This window comes from Canis lupus, chromosome X (genome assembly GCF_011100685.1).
Source record: "Canis lupus familiaris isolate Mischka breed German Shepherd chromosome X, alternate assembly UU_Cfam_GSD_1.0, whole genome shotgun sequence".
NCBI lineage: Eukaryota > Metazoa > Chordata > Mammalia > Carnivora > Canidae > Canis > Canis lupus.
In genome coordinates, this window is record NC_049260.1 from 86,442,814 (window position 1) to 86,460,233 (window position 17,420).

The 17,420-nt window shown below is 45.9% G+C and overlaps 1 protein-coding gene across 2 annotated transcripts in view; it reads right to left on the reverse strand.

The window, feature by feature from the left end:
* AMOT (angiomotin) overlaps positions 1-17,420 on the reverse strand; it is a 64,863-nt gene that overhangs the window by 33,560 nt on the left and 13,883 nt on the right. Inside the window, exons 3-7 of one of the 2 annotated variants that reach the window (XM_038588106.1) lie at positions 15,781-15,929; positions 12,649-13,582; positions 5,692-6,175; positions 1,377-1,521; positions 404-496 (exon numbers count right to left, since the gene is read on the reverse strand). In XM_038588106.1, the coding sequence (XP_038444034.1) occupies positions 404-496; positions 1,377-1,521; positions 5,692-6,175; positions 12,649-13,520 (1,594 nt within the window). In that variant the 5' untranslated portion in view covers positions 13,521-13,582; positions 15,781-15,929. The remainder of the gene's footprint in view (positions 1-403; positions 497-1,376; positions 1,522-5,691; positions 6,176-12,648; positions 13,583-15,780; positions 15,930-17,420) is intronic. The other variant, XM_038588107.1, reaches the window with a different exon arrangement.

The window sequence follows — 17,420 nt, forward strand, 5'->3', positions numbered from 1 at the left end:
AGGCTAATCATCAATCCTGCATGTTAATTCCATCTCTACCAGAGCCAGCACATGGAGCCTTCAACGATAAATCCCTCCAACATTAAGAGACCCCATGTTCACTAAGGTCCTTTTCAGCTAGCTGTGACAAAAGCAGTGATATCAAAGGGCTTCTCTGGTTTAATACAGAAGAAGCCACATTGATGTGACTAAATACAGCAAGCAGCCTTCTTGGCCTAGAAAGAAAAAACAAAAACAAAAAAACAAGAATCCCAACTTTACGCTTGAACAGGAAAAAGAATCCCTAGATGGCATTTGCTCTGCCCTGGCTATTCTAGAAGGATTAAGCAGAACTGTGTAACCTTTTTACATATCTGACTCCCAACCACACATTAGTACCTGCTGCTAGAGCTGTCAGACTTACTTTTTGCAAAGAGCTGAGAGATGGTTTTTCTAGTATCTTCTGATCCCTCATATTCCTTCTCTGCAAGCTGCTTGTTGGCAGTCTCTAGACGCTCTGTGGAATTCAGAGACAATCAACAGGGCCTCATATACAAACTCCCAAGCACGTGGTGTTTACCGTCTAAGTACTGATCTTAGGCAGAATGAGCCTGCTTCTTCATGTTACTAAGGCATAGGTGACACAGACATACACTTAAAATATGGAGCTGCAAACAAAAATAAACTATGTTTGGGAAGGAGGAGTTGAGTGCTTAACACTTTTTTCACCCCACCCTGACAAAAACCTAAGTGCAGAATTCTAAATTCCAATGAAGGAATCTATCCCTGAATATGTGACATCTTTCATTCACCAGGTGAAAGAGCATCAAAGTTATTATGAGGTCTTTAAAATCATGGAACATCAAAGCTAGGAGGGGACCATGAGCAGTACCAAGTTCAGTTGTCTCATTTTATCAATAAGACAGTCTAAATCTAGAGACATAAAAAATATCTCCAAAGTCATCAGTTTTAAAGGTGTTGAAGTGGTCATTTGTCACCATCTTCAGTATTATCATGTTAAGGTAAAAATAAAAGGAAGGAGTCCCAGAAACAATGGAGGATATTGCTATTTCAAGCTTGCACAGCCAAAGACAGGCCTCCTCTGCAAAATCTGTAAGGGAAGAGAGGCAGTACAGATTGTGGGGGCAGGCCAGGTGGGTCCAGGAGTCCCAGGGTTGGGGGACAGTTACTGTCTGATTAACACATCAGCTCACCTCACTTCAATTAAGCAAGCTTGGGACCAAGTTCTGTTGCAGTCCCCCAAACCTAGCCTAGTCTATGCTCTGCAGTTTACTGGCCATACTAGTGGGCTGGACAAGTACTGAGAGCCTCAATGTATCCTCCCTCAGCCCTTCCCTTCACCATCTTGGCCAATGCTTCAGAAGTGAGAACCCCACCTCTCAGATCTCTGTTGAAGTCATGCATCCTTCGAATTTCACCCTCAAGCTTGTTTCTCATGGCTTTCTCCAGGGCCTCTCTTTTGGAGGATGATTTTACAAGGTTCTCATATGCCTCTGAGACACGCTGGATTTCTGTCTCCACCTGAAAAAAAAAAAAGGAAAGATAGTGGGGGTGGTAGGAGCTTAATGGGAAAGATGGTCTGAAAACATATATACAAATCCTTAATGATGGCTAGGAGGCCAGCATAACACAGTCATATGAGAAAAGTTTCCCAGGAGGATTTCTTTCTTTCTTTCTTTCTTTCTTTCTTTCTTTCTTTCTTTCTTTCTTTCTTTCTTTCTTTCTTTCTTTTTTCTTTTTCTTTCTTTCTTTCTTTTTTCTTTTTCTTTCTTTCTTTCTTTTTTTTTTTTTAATTTTTATTTATTTATGATAGTTACACACACAGAGAGAGAGAGAGAGGCGCAGAGACACAGGCAGAGGGAGAAGCAGGCTCCATGCACCGGGAGCCTGACGTGGGATTCGATTCCGGGTCTCCAGGATCGCGCCCTGGGCCAAAGGCAGGCACTAAACCGCTGCGCCACCCCGGGATCCCTCTTTCTTTCTTTCTTTTTTTAAAGAGATTTATTTATTTATTTGAGATAGAGTGTGTGCACACACTTGAGTACTGGGTGGGGGAGGTGCAGAGGGAGGGAGAAGGAGAAAGAATCTCAAGCAGACTCTCTGCTAAGCATGGAGCCCAACACAAGGCTCAATCACAGAACCCTGAGATCACAACCTGAGCTAAAACCAAGAATCAGACGCTTAACTGACTGAGCCATACAGGCACCTCTCAAGAAGGATTTCTAAAGTCAACCTTCAGCTGAGCAACTAACTCACAGAGTCATCAGACTCCCTCAGGTTAAAAACAAATATAGTTTCTGTCTTCAGAGAAGGTAGTAGGAGAGAATAAATTTCCTAAGTACAGTTATAAACAATTTTCATTTCTGCGTAAGAATTTTCTTAATTTTCAAAATACTATTAATAATGTATATAGTATGTAGATAACATTATTCCAGAGTGTCCATAGCGCTTTCCCATGTTTATTTCTATTGGCCCTGCTATCAGCCTTCACAAGAACACCTCTTCCCATTTTAGCAAAAAGAAAAGTGAAAGTGATCTTTCTGAAATCAAGTTAGTGGCCAAGGTGAACCCTAAAAACTCCAAACCTCAGCCTTATGCAGTAATTCAGTTCACTCTAACAAACCTTTGCCAATGGCCAAATATTTACTCTTTAACTCTTTAAAATACCCATGGGGTCTGTAAGAATGAGGACACGATCATTTCCCTTCAAGGAGCTTTCAATCTAATGAAGTAAAAGAATACAGAGAAGTATGCCTTATTCAGAACAGCAGAAGTGGGTGCTACAAAGGTGCCAGGGAGGAAAAGGTTATTCCTGGTTGGGATGAGGGGAGAGGAGACCAATTTCAGGCAGAAGGTGGTATTTTGAGTCAGATCCTAAAACCTAGGTCAGATTTCAATGAGCAGAGGTGAGGGGAAGGGTATTCTATTTTGAGTGAGCAAATGCATTCCCAGGATGACCAGCAGTCTCATTTGGCTGGACACTGTGGGGTACACAAGGAGAAGTTGGTGAGATCTGGCTGTAAAGATAGACTGGAGTCAGATCATAAAAGGGCTTCAATGCCAGGTATTTGGACTTTATCCCGTAGTCAGTGGGAAACCAGTACAGATTTTTGAACAGAAATTCATGTTCAGAGTTGTGTGTTATGACACCACTGCAAATCTTGTAAAATGGGGGGGTGGAAAACCATACACACAAAACATCAAAAAGAAAGGGTCTTGCCCCAAATCAGCCCGAATCAGGAAGAAAATAAGAAATTAGACTCCAGTCTTTCTGTAACCAGTACGGCTTCACTGCACATGAAATAGCCACAGAGATATTTGCATATAATTTGTATAAGATAAATAAACCCCGTGGCCTATTAAGCAATTTGCAAATTAAATTTGACTCCTGCAACCATTCTGCATTCCTTCTCAGTTTCCCACTATCCTTAACAAAGCTCAGGGTATTTTATGGGGAGAAATATCAGGCCCCCAGTGGGAGACTGGGGAAAAGGTGGGGTTACCAAACAACTCAGATTCCACCTGCCCAGCTCCAAAATTATGCCCGAGGCAGGGCTGCCTGCAAACAAATGAGGCTTACACCACAGAAAAGAGCAGACTCCCAGAGTGTTTTTCTCCTTGCAGATGGCACCAAGATAGCAGCACAGAAGGTGAAAACTGGTGGTGAATGGCATTTAGAGACAAGATCTGCAAGTCCTGGGCCTGATAAAGCTTTTGCATGAAATTCAAGTGCTGGGTACAGAAAATAAACATTTCCATTTGAAAGAGCAGGATTGGTATTAGTCTGCACTAGGCAGCCTGTAGAGGGCAAGGCTTCTCAGTTCCCCACAGAATGCCGCACCTGGAGGGCAGGCCCTTGACTCACGCTGTTCAGAGTGCTATTTCCAGATCTGGTACCGAGATCTTTCTCTACTCCCCTCCCACCCACCCCCGCCTTGTAGATACTGTACCCTCCAAATGGGCAAGTTTTGCATCCATCGACAGGACTTCCCAGGAAAAGAAGTCACAAAAGGGCAGATCCACTGGTTTGGTCCGGGATGGTGGGGGCAAGGAAGAGGGAGGTGGTGGTGGGTTTCTGTCTCGTTATTCCACTCATGAGCCTCGGGCCTTTATTTTTTTTCTAGCATCAGCTGATACCACCATTTCCCTTCCACTTTCTTTGTCCTCTTCCACCCCACTTAGGCCTCTAACCCACTGCAGCACTGGGTCAGCCTTCACTCCCCCCAGCCTTCAAGCTGTGCCAATTATACTTGGTCGAGGCATCCTACCCTTCCCTGGAGAACAAGCAACAACAAACGCCACAAATCCTACTCTGCGCCTCTTCCCTGTCACTTACCTTCCCGATTACTACATCAAAGGTGGGGCTGGGGCCACCCTGAATAGAGAGTTTGGGGAGGGGTGTCAACAGTGAAACCCAATAAGCCAAACCGGCCAGTCTGCTTTCAGCATGTGAGTATGATTAATTTGTTGTACCGATGTGATGGGAGGGGTGGGTATAGTTCAATGAGAGGAGGCAGAAAATGTAAAGCTGGGGGCAAAGCCAGGGAGCAACAGTTATCCCCGAACCCCAACAAAACCCCATCCAGATTTTGGAACACTGTGTGTGTGTTGGGGGGGGGGTTGCAGCTACATAAAAACTCTCAGTTGACAGTAAGCCCTCCTCTCCTGTAAGACCCAGATCTGGTGTTTACGAATTCTCAGTTTCATTCGGGCCCCTGAAATTTCCACTCCTGGGTGTCTCCTAAGGACAAAGTTGCTGAACAAAACCGGGCAAAGTCCCCTCCCTCCCACACCTTCACCCTCACCTCCCCGGAACAGTTCACATTGTCGGGAGATCAAACCACATGAGCTCCACAATGACAAAAGCTGCCAAGAGGCTGCCAAAGGTATAACCCTATTTACCGACAGCCAAGAGCTAAGGTTCCTAGCTTAGGGCACTCAAGAGCTAAAGTCACAGCTGGAGGAGACAGGAGGGGCCCAGGGAAGAATGTGAACTCTATGGGATGCACACTCCTTTTCCTACTTCCTCAGCCTAGGGCTGTCACCTGTCACCCAGCTGTGGTGGTAAGCCCCTCATGCCCCCCACACACACCAGAGAAAGACAGCAGATGTTGAATGTGAGCTGCAGGGAAAAACCAAAGCAAAAAGGAGGCAAAGGAAGAGGTGCTGAAAAAGAGTCACTATGAGAACTCCCACTTGGAAAAGTGTTCTAAGCCCTTTCCAGAACAAGGCAGGGCAGGATCTAATGTCAGTGGGGAGATTTTTGTAGGAATTATGGCTTTACATTTAAGTCCCAAATTCAGTTATTTGGGAAAATATAATCAAGACAAAAGGCCTTTAGGCTGGCAGGACCTTCCCCTATACAGGCATCGTCAAGTGTTCTTGACCTTATGAAGAAGTTTCTCAGCCTCCTGGAATTCAAAAACCATCAATTAGGTTTTCATCAGGGCTATGGTGTCTGGGAAAACTGTACAAATAAGTTCTTTTCTCACCCCATAAATGTAAAATGTGACTCTTCCTAGAAAGACAGGCAGAAGGCTTTTTCCAAAGTCGGGATCCACCCCTAACCTTCGGACACGGGAATCCAGAAGACCCATGCGGAAGTCGTGAAGGCACCGAGTGGAGACTTGTGTCGATATGAAACACATGAGACTGAAAGAAGACCCCGATATTCCAAAACGGAGGCCTCACCTTCTGCAGTCTCGCCACCTTCTCGTAGCATCCTTCCAATTCCTGCCGCAGGTTCCGGTTCTCATCGGACAGGATCTCCACCATCTGCTGGGCTCTGGAAACGATAGCGAAAGGGTCGGCTGGCATTGGCTGATAGGAGGCGGAGGACTGCTGAGCCCGAGGCATAGCTGAATAGGCTTCTCCCGGCTGCTGCTGGTGATGGTGGTGGTGGTGCTGTTGCGGAGGGGGCTGACTCAGGCCGGGCTGAGGGAGCCGATAATGATCACTCTGGTGAGCCGGGGTCGGAAGGAAATGCTGCTGGGGCCTAGGCAGGTGAGCTGAGTGGTCTCCTTGGTTGGGGGCCAAGGGGTGTTGGGCAGGAGACAATCTCGTGGCTGGCGGAGACTGGAGCAAGGACAAGGAGCCCCCAGACGTGAGGGAAGAAGTAGGACTGTGAGGCCTTGAGCTCCGGGCCGACAGCGGCAACGAGATGTCCTGCGCCGGCCTGTAAAACACGGAGGGCGTGCTCGGGTTAAGCTCTCTCCAGCGGCGCTGGGCGGCGGCACTGGAAGCCTGCTCACCTCCCTTCCGGTGCCACTGCCCCCTCCCCCCGCCCCAGGACACCTGCAAAAACGAGGAGCAGGCAGGGTTAGACTCGGCAATCTCTGCAAAGTCCTCCACAGCCCTTTCCAGGCTTGAGCTGCGAGTGCCCGGCAGAGGTGTGATCCCCGGGAGGGCTGAACCAGGTGACCTCTCGGGTCGTTTGGCGAAAATCTAAGTGATGTGCGCCTGTGCTCTCATTGCTCAAGTGTAAGCACTTTAAATGAGTCTTCCAGAAGGTAATTTTCACGTCATTATCTTAAGCACAACCTTTTCTGACATTCTATATGCAGTCAGCATATGCAAAGAGTCCAATTCAGAAAGTGTGTTCCACTTGCCCACCAGGAAATGGCAAACTGCAGTCACATCACAACCAGTCCTCTTCTCGATACTGGCAACTCTCTTTCATAATGCATACATTCACAAAAAAATGACTTGAGGATATGTAGATCCTTATTACATTAGAGACGCCAAATAATTATTGTTGAGTGCAGTTAATAATGGAATGAGGCCTATTAGGAGCAATGATACCAAGATCTGAAGGGGATTGCAGGCAACACTGTCATACTATTTTTGGTGAATTGAATCACAAAATGTAAAGACTGGAGAAGCCTTCAAGAAATAATTTAATCCATTCTCTCACTGGATAGACTGGGCAACTGAAGTCCAAGAGAGAGGAAACAATTTGTCAGATATTACCGAGTGAGTAATTGGCAGTGCCAGGGTAGAACCCTTATGTCCACATTCACTTCTTCTGCCTCTTCCACTACCATAATACATTGACTTCCACACAACGTATGTTCAAATTCCCAATCTATTTCTTTTTTTCCCCAATCTATTTCTTATAGAAAGTTCCATAAAGAGAACTTCAGTACATTGTTTAATGTGTCTCTCCCATTTTCACACCCAATACTGTACTTGTTAGCCATTAAGGGAAACAAAGAGTATGTGAATGGATCGCTTCCACCATCACTGCTACCAGCAGGAATATCTGTAGGTATACAATGGAGACGAAAAGTTTGTTCATCCCCCAGCCCGTGCCCAACTAACCTCATATACTCCCACATCCTGTGGATGCTTGTCCTACAGTTGATATTTCTCAATCCAAGGAAGACAGATGGCTAAGAGCATGGGATTTGGATCCCAACAGAATTTGGAGACCTTTTCTACTGCCTACTGGCTGTGTAACCTTGCTCATGTTACTTAATCTGCATGAGCCTGTTTTGTTCCTAAGGTCACAGATGAATTACAAAAATACTGAGCTCCTCTCATTTTTGAGCTCGACAGGAATTACAAAGAGTCTCTTATCTACCTCCCAGCGAGATAGGTTGACCCTGTTAGGGATTTTACTTATGGGATATCCATTTAATCTTTGCACTAAATTGCATAAAATTCATGGTGGAACTGGGAGAAATCACTAGGAGCAATTAACTTTTAACTGGCATTCCAGATGCTAAAGCACATCCCTCCCACATACATTTCAGTTATTGTTCACGCATCTATCTCTACTAGAGATCCTCACTGTGAGGGCTTTTTACATCTGCAAAATCATTCCAAACACTTGATAATTGATACCCAGTAATAACCCAGATGCTTGCCAGAGCCCTCAAACCTGCTCGGGCCCTGGGTTCTGTATCTCAGCCCCATCGATGCCTCTGGTATGCTGATGTTCTTCCAATTTCATACATATGGCACTATCAAATAATTGCTGGATATTAAAGAAAGCACTTGACCTACTTACAGACAGAAGAATTTACAGGATTCCCATTATTACACCTGGAAAGTCACTACTGTATGTTACCTTTCTTGGAAAATGCTCAAAACAGGCGTCAAATCAAAAGCCTGGGAACCATTTATAAATTTATTTGGGATAAGAGTCTTCTCCCATTTTCTGTACCAGGAATCTTCAGTTTCCTTAGGGGTAAAATAGACTCTGTGTGCTCCTTCCTCTTTGAGTAAGAGCTATTATAATTTTTATATATCCCTAGGGTTAAAATATAATGTACTGGGATGTTAGGGCTTTTGGATCTCCTGGGCAGAAGAGAGGGGCTTACATTTCATGTTCTCCAATCCAGCTCTCAAAATGTCACAGAAAAACAACCAAATTAACCTTTATCCTTGTGGCCAGGATTTGGAAACCCTGGGCCTGGGAGGTGTTCTCTTTTCAAGACTGAATGCCCAGTTCTGAAATGGGCTTCGCCCCCCTGCCCACCAGCTCCTCTAGGCCCCAGCAGCAGTCCAGGCCTCTCCTTCAAACAGACTGGCCACTGAGACATCCCTCCTGCCTGGAGGCTGAAGGGCTCCTCCATGCCCTGGACAGATGGTACAAGGCCCCTCAGGGACCTCGGGAAGGAGGAGACCACAAGGTCTCCGGAAAGAGATCTCTCTTGAGACGGATAAGCCACAGCAATGGCTCTGGCCGTGACTCTGAGCTCTACTCAGAGATAATGGAGACAAGGTAGTTGCCCTTCCGACTCCCCTAGGCTGGAAAAGGAAGCAGATTTCAGCGCACCATGATGTTGGGAAAATCAAGGCATTCCGTCCCTGGCAGGTTTGCAAACAAGAAGCAAGGCTTGGGCAGTCACAAAAGGAGAGAGAGCCCTCCAGCCAACCAACTCCATCTGGGCTCCAGCATCCACCCACCACAGGAAAAAAAAAAAAAAAAGCAGGACTGTATTAACAATCCTGTGAAGTTCCCAGTACATACACACATCCCCTACCCAGAGAAGGGCTGAGGCATGACAGGGATGGGGAAGAGCCAGGGGTGGGGGAGGGATGTCAGAGGAAGCACCACTACACTCAAGATTAAATAATAAGAGTAATAGTAATGATTGTAATAATACAGGTGGCAGTTGGGTGGAAGGCACACTCCCCAAGTGCTTCCACTGCACAGCAGCAGGAATCGCTTCCCTGCTGGCATATTAACCAGAAACAACAAGTCATCTGCAGACAATAGAATCACATGATCCTGTGGAAGCCCTGACCTGCCTCCCTGCCCCTTCCCTCCCTTCATCCTGCTCCTTCCCGGGACAACCTGCTCCCCTCCCCCGCCCCATGCTCTGTGGCAAAGGGGACATGGCATACATGCAGGGCAGAGACCAATGACCAAAATCACAGTCCTTCCCCCAAAGCCAGGGGAACTCCCTCCCGAGGATAGCTTGGGAGGACACAAAAGGAAAGCAAAAGCCTATCCATCAAGAGCTGACACAGCACCTTCTACCCTGCTACCTCACTGGGAGTCCCCACCCTCCTCAGTCTCTCTCTCTCTCTCTCTCTCTCTCTCACACACACACACACACACACACACACACCGCCTCCCCCCCACACCCACACACTACACACTCCAGGCCCACACGTGTGCAAACCCACATGTGCACACTCTCACCAGAGTAGGTGCCACCAACAGCCTGGAACCCAATTTATTTTGCCCACAAAAACTGCCTTTCCCAGGCTCTGTGACGGTGAATCTGTGAATCCTGGAGAGGGCTGCAAATTCTTGATTGTTTCTCTTGCACAACCAGCTCGGCTCTGAACTGCAGAGTTAGGTCACCCTTAGATTCCACTAAACAAGGATTTCAAGAAACCTCAGATCTGGGCATGATTTCAACAATTGAAAGGAGGTGGCTGCTTTACAAACAGAAAGGTTTTAATTTTTAAAAGCAGATGATAACTGTGTAAACCCCAGATGCAGAGAAGGCTCAGCACTCAGAAAGACAAAGATTCAGAAATTCTTTAATTCTTCAGATGGCTTGGCCTTGTTTCCCATCTGGAGTTCTGGGCATTCGGGATATTTCTTTTTCAAGTGGGGAGGAGGGCATAGGGAAGACGAAGTAATAAGAAGATTGTTTATAACATTTTGTTAATTCTAACAGCAAATCTCTAGCATTTCACCATACCTTGAAAACCAAAGGTTTTGTGAACAGCAATTTGTTCAAAGAGTTTGCTGTGAATCTTGATCTGTAATTTATGGATTAAGAACTAAGAATGTTGTCCTCTAATTGGTGCTAGCAGCAGTTACTTGGAAAGGTACTCACCAAGTGTCTCCCAAGTTGGCTCAAAGAAATGAAGGAGGAAAAATGTGTCACCACCTAAAAGCAGTACATTTCTGGAAAGCAGTTCAACTACCTCCCCTTGCCAATAATTTGTCAATAGGTGCCACTCCCTCCCGCCAGTCCCTGAAGAAAGTTTATTGCCAGAATTTGTCTGATGCAGACCCAAACTTGACACAGAGCATCTTCCGATCAGGACTGTTTTAGGTTGGATTATTTCTGAGCATATCAAGTACCCTGTTCCTCTCCCATAAAAGGGGGAAAAAACTATAGAGCTAACCTGTGTATTAAAATTCTACTCAAGAGAGAAGAATCAGCATGGGCTCTACTGTTCTGGGGGATAGGGAGAGAGCTCCACAGATAATATAGGAGGGAGGAGAAACTATAAGTATCTTCCTGTAAATTATATGCAGCTAAATTTCTCTGGTGGTTTAATCAGTATGGCAAGAAAAAAAATCCCTCTGTGGGCTCCTTATTATTTATTTAGGCAGATCAAAGGGCTTTTCCATCTAGCTTCAAACACTGTGGGAGTCATTTCAGATTACAGACAATACTGGTGAATGAGTTCTGAAAATAGCTTTCCTGGGAAGGCGGGCCTTGTGCTAAGCAGGGCTTCAGATTCTGCTCCACACCCCAGCCAACATACTCCCCTCCCACAAGGCAACAGACGTCAGCCCATCCACATAAAGGACAGAGTCCCACTGACTCTTACATGCTGATGGGAAGAGTAAAACAAAAATCCTCAGCTTCATTGACATTTTGCTGGCTTGAATGGGTTTCCACTAAGCTAAGCAGTCCAAATGACCAACCCCTCCCTCGGTCTTCCGCTTCATTGGGCAGATGGGAATCAGGTTCTCGCTCTCATTTAAACCGGAAGTGCCCTGTCCATTGCCCCATTTCCTGTTCTAAGCCACTTATCAGAACTTAGGCTCCTGCCCTTTAAAGCTGCACACAAGAGGTTGAAAAAGGTTAGGAAATCAACCTTGGTTAAGAGGGAAAAAAAAATCCTAAACTGGACAAGTTATGGGTGGAGCCCAAAGTGAATTGCTTCTGGCTGTAAAACAGGACAGGGGTGGGGAGGGTGGGGAGGTGGGGGGTGATGAAATACCAGGAAATTCCAAGGTGCATTCCCTTATTCCCTTACCTTCACCTTACTCCCACCCCCTGACTGCCTTCTCTCCTGAGTCACTCAATGAATTTCAAGCCAAGCGGTTCTTTCCCAAATAAGTGAAGAGACAGGAGGCAAAGAGTTAGATGTCAGAGAGATCACAGGCCTGATCTGGAAAAAGCACCCCCACCCACCCAGGTCCAGGGACTTCAAACCTCAGTTATCCATAATTACCCAAGGTAACAGGACAGGAATACCACATAAAACTGTCACCGTTGTTGGCCACAGTGGAATCCTTTCCTCTGCCCCATATGCTGAATGACTACCGATCAGAGACATGGCCCCAACAGTAACAACAGGAACAACAAACAGAATCATGGAATCGTAAGGTCTGGTCGATACAGCACTGGGACAATGGGCCTCCAAATCCTGCAGAAGTACATTTAGGAATAAGTGAATAACATGAAATTGTCCTCCTGAACCAATGACAAGTAGCAAAGAAGTCATGGGGATATTATTCTCTCTGCATCTTAGAATCTGACCCAAAGTTCTATGTAACATGATGGGAGTTTAATTTAGTTGTCCAAAAACATGGCAGGCAACTAACAAATGCTCTATGGAGGAAAGACGGAGCAGCCCAGAGTTCATGAACTGCAAGGATGTCCAAGGCAAGTGACATTCTGAACCTGCACATATCCGGCTCCCCCCACAGTAATATCTAGGTGTTGGTTTAGTGTCCGAAAGAATCATAGTAATTCTGCAGAATGATTCGTTCCTAAAAAGAAGTGATGAGCATTCTGTGGAGGGGAATAACTGACAGGGATACGATATTCCAGATTAACGTTCAAGATAATTTGCTTCTGCTCCTCAAGGTAGGGCTTAACAACTCACAAGAAGAGGAACACGGACCCTTTCTTCACAATCCCAGGAGATAGGACAGCATATAGCTGTAGAAACCAAGACTTGCGTTCCTGTTCATCCACTAGGCAATTGGGGCCATGCTCAACCTACAAAGTCAGGGGAATGTTACTACAGCACTAATTATGGCTGAAGGGGCTAGAAATTCAGATTCGCAGGAAATTTACTAAGCCAGGGGCCAGCCATGCACTGCAGAGTTTCTTATACCAAACACCTGCCCATTTCTTCCCTTAAGATTCCCAACACACAGCAGAAGCTGGTTGGGGATGAGGCCAGGAAATGACAGAAAGGGAACTCTCTTACCTGGCTGCTCCATACTCAGGGGGATGCTGATACCTCATCAGTTGCCCCTCTGTTCTCCCTGGCTGGTTCAGACGATGCTCACTATAGAAGTGCCCTGCCTCTTGGGGCTTGCACACTACAGACTGGGGTGGCATGCCCTTGAAGGGATACTCTGGTGGGGGGCCTCGATGTTCCATGCCCTTCAGGCTATGCTGGCTGGGAGGTGGCCCCTGGGCCTTGTAGAATTCACTGGAACTTGTGGGAGTCTTGTAGAGGTCACTGGGTTGTGGTGGGGAGAGGGGAGCGCTGGTAACAGGTGGATGGGCCTTAACTCCACTGGTGGCCAATGACATCTGCATTAGTCGTTCACTCAAGGAGCGGACATGTCCTTGCTTAAGATCTCTGAGTCCTTCATCCTGGTGCATCTTCCCAGGATTGAGCCGCTGAACTGATGGGCGTCCCTCAGTCCTCATCTTCTGGTTGGTCACTCCGGTGACATAGAAGGCAGCTCCAACACTGGCATGCTGTTGGCCCCGAAAGTATTGGGACTGGACCTTGGCTTCTTCATAGGTTGGGAGTTCTTCATTATTCTGCATTCTAGGGGAAAGCTGCTTCTCCATGATGATGTTTTCTGCCTGGATTTCCTGCCCCTGAGGTTCTTGTCGAGCAGCATGAGCCACAAGCTGTTGGTGGTGGTCTTGGGGACTCAACACATCATTCTGAGGGCCTGGGTTCCCACTGCTACTGGGAAAAGGAGGGCCATTCCCTGTGGCTTGCTGGTGTATGGCAAGCAGGTTGCGATTCTCATTGGGATTGCCATAGCGAAGCTGCTCTTGTAGCAGACGCTGCAACACTGTGGTTCCTCCACTTGGCTGTTCTTCAGAATTTCTCATCTCTATTGCTGGTGGTGCCTTGTGAAGAGAGAGAGAAATTGGGCACCTGGGCTGCCCTTGACCTGGGAAGGGGAAACAGGAAGCTTAACACCCAGTTGATGGATAAATCATTCCTCTAAAGGGGAAGAAAATGGGTATTTGGGGGTGAGGATTCCACTCCAGAGACAAAGTAGAGAATTGAATCTAGAATTAATGGATTAATTGTTGGTGACTCCTGGCTCTACCATTGATATGATGAGGAACTCAGGGGCATAAGAGCTCATTGTTTCCTCTTTTTGCTTTTAGCATGAGTTAAATATCCAATCTTGACTTAACTTCTACGAGAACTGGGGAGACCTGGAGCAGTCGGGGAGGGTGACCAGAGAGGGCAATTTTCCTAGGTCCTTACTCAGAAAGTTCATCTCTCTGTATTCTATTTAAATAAAAGGTCCAACTCTTATGGGCCGTGGGACTTGGGGCAGGCCAGTAGGGAGAATGTATAGGCAGGATCTGTAAAGCAGGTCATCATGTGGAGGGAGCTACAAAATGCCAAATAATAACTAAAATAAATACAAGGTGACGAGAGCTTCGCTTGCACCATATAGAAATGATCCCAGCTTGATGCAACTCGTTTTCTCTGATCTCATAAAACTCTGAAACATAGCTTTAAAAAAAAATCCTTTCTGTATTGTCCATTTTGGATTCGCCTTGGCTTAATAAGAGAAGGGCTTGAGATAATTACTATTGACAAAGTTTCTCTTTCAGCCATCCAGGAATAGTCATTGAGGTTTTTTGGTTTTTGGTTTTTGCTGTTGTTGTTTGGCTAGGAGGAGCTTAAATGGGAAGCCCTCTTTCATGTGAAGTGTGCCTCTGACAGCATTTAGAAATTGAACACTAAAAAAGTCATCCTTCTAGAAAGGGTCCAATTATCATATCCCTCCCCCTCTACCACCACCACCACCACTAATTCTTCTTAAGGAAGAAATATGGATTGAGTGAAACAGGTATTGGCAGTAAGACAACTCAAGATTCAAGTTCTAATCATGATAATGGATTTACAGGTAAACCTAAGCAATGGATTCCTCTTTTCTTGTCTTCTATTTTGCCACCTGAGAAACTAGTAGTAGGTGACCTCTCTTTCTCTCTCTCTCTCTCTCCCTCTCTCTCTGCATGGTACGGTACGTAGAAATTCATCAGAGGCTCATAAAATCTTTGGACAAAATCTGTCATGTGAAGTACTGCAATTCAATACGCATGTTCAGTGATGAAAGTTGTACTCTAAGGATCTTAAGTAGTGTTGGAGAATGGGCATGATGTCACAGAAAAAGTCACAGTAAAGGTCAACCTAACCAGCCTCGGGTTCTTAGATGAGAACTCTGGAATCCTGGCTCCCAGGCTCTGATTTCTATGATATTAAACAGCCTCCAATCTCTCTGGAAACATGATCCCTTTCCTTTAGTCTTGCAGGGAATGGCCAGAAGATGTGTATGGTAGATAGAAAAAGGTCATCTTCTCTTCTTTTTTTTTTTTTGCACTTCTTGCATCATTACTGCTACCTGGTATACAATTGTTCTAAAGAGCAGTTTGAACCCAGTTAACCTTCCAAAGACCCTTTTAAAATCCCATTCATCATATTCTCTGGGGAAGGGTGCACCAAAGGCCTGAACAGCCTGCCCTTTCCCTCCCTCCCAGTGACCATCTGGGACTCCTGTGTTTATTTTTTTTAAAGATTTATTTATTTATTCATGATAGACACAGAGATTGAGAGAGAGGCAGAGACACAGGAGGAGGGAGAAGCGGGCTCCATGCCCGAAGCCCGACGCGGGACTTGATCCCGGGACTCCAGGATCGTGCCCTGGGCCGAAAGCAGGCACCAAACCGCTGAGCCACCCAGGGATCCCCAGGGACTCCTGTGTTTAAACTGTCAGACTGTATGCATGTTGTCAGACTGCATGGATTTTCTGATAGGCTGACAAGCATAACATATACATCTCTCTTGGTACCTTTAAACTGGAAAGATGACTACCAAGCTACCTTTCCTCTCTCAAAAAATGGAAACAAGAACATGTATGGTTAAAACAAAATCACTTGCAAACTCATCCTACAAGGCAGGGAAATCCAGACATTGAGCGGCCCCAGACCCTGAGAGTCCACCACCCCCTCCCATTCCACGCCCGTCCCACCCTGCACGCACACAGGCTCACGCGCACGCACAGGGGCACGCACAGGTGTGCACGCAGGCACGCACACATACACACACACACACACAGATGGTCCATACCTATTTCTGCTTTCTTTTAGGCTTAAAGCCTTGATCAGGATAGGGAATTCTTGCTTATGAGCAGCTCCAGAAACCGCAACGGCAGATTCCCTCTCCCCTAACACTCAGGTTCAGGGTAAGCGCCGCCAAGAGTCCAACCACTGGTCACTCTGAAATGTTCAGGAGGGGGAGGGAGGGAGAAATAAAAACGTCGTTTCTATTTTGCCACCAATGGCCAGCACAGTTAACCAAACCAGTCCTTCCAAAGGAATGACTTCTCCCGTGTGTTTGCTTCTTATATGAGTGACAGAATCCCTTTCCGTTAGGACAAAAAAGAAATCTCACTACCAATCTCCAGAGGATGGAAATGTTCAGGTCTGAGACTGGAAAGGACTGCTCTGTTCTCGCCTCACAGCGCCCAAAGGCTGCTGCTTCTGTTCTGAGTTGGAATGGTGGATGATGACAAAAGACATAATCAATGTTGCCTGAAGGGTGTGACTTTTAAACTGCTATCAGTATCAGGGCAGATGAGTCTCACTGCCCCACACCCCAGAAGGGAAGGCAGTCATCAGAAGGCAGGGGTTTTTGTTTTTTTTTTTAAGTATACTCAGTGAAGCACCTGATTTAACTGCTGCAGCCTCAGATGGACAGAGGAAAATCCAAACTGCTTTTCCACCAAGTCATTGAGTATTTATTGCATACTGGCTATTCCAGACATTTGCCAGCCTCGAGCTAGACACAAGGAAGGATACAGAAGACACACCACGTATGTGCCTGCCCTCACGGAGCTTACAATCGGATTGATGGCCCATCTGTTCTCACTGGAGCAGCAGAGGTGATTGCTCTTCTCAACACACAGCAGCAACTCTTCTCCAAGGATAAGATGTCTCCACTCACTTTCTCAGCACTTCCACTGCTCCAGTATCTCCCCAAAAGTAAACTACTGGACTCACGTTGTAAAGGCTAGATGCAAACATCCACAAGATATGGATCCACGATAGTCCTCATTTCTGATTACTGTGCTGACCCTCTGACAAGGCCTGCAGGCCCAACCAAAATGGTTATGAAACTGAGGAGTTCGTGTTTATGTGAGATGCATATGATCCACATTCCTGTTTTCTGTCCCAGCCTAGTCATGACTCACTCATGTCACTTAAAAGAAAGGGTTTAATCCACATCAGAGATGCCATTTGAAGAGCAAGGCAATGCAAAGGAAGTGCACAAGCATCCCTGTATTTTGGGAGCCTGTCCAAAACATCCAAGTTTTAAAAAAATCCACAAAACCACACAGTGATTAATTTAACATTATTTCCTTGCAACGTTGCCAAAAATCAAGTGAAGAGATACAGAGTGAGCAAACACGGAAATTTGTCTTTCAATTTTGTTTTGGCTCAACATATAATCACAATCAAAAGCAAAATCATCTCCAATCTGCAAGGTAATTATTTTAGGGTGTCTTTTCCTAGTTTCAAAGTAGAGGAACAACTTCTAATTGGAATCAAAGCTGGACTATTAACAGAGTGTGGTAAATAACCACCGTGTTTCTATTGTGTGATTCTGAACAAAACAGTTGTCTTTTTTTTTTCCAACCGAAACATGCAGAAAACAGCCTGGGGCCTTTAAACTTGAGCCCCTGGCAAGACAGCACCATACAATTATTT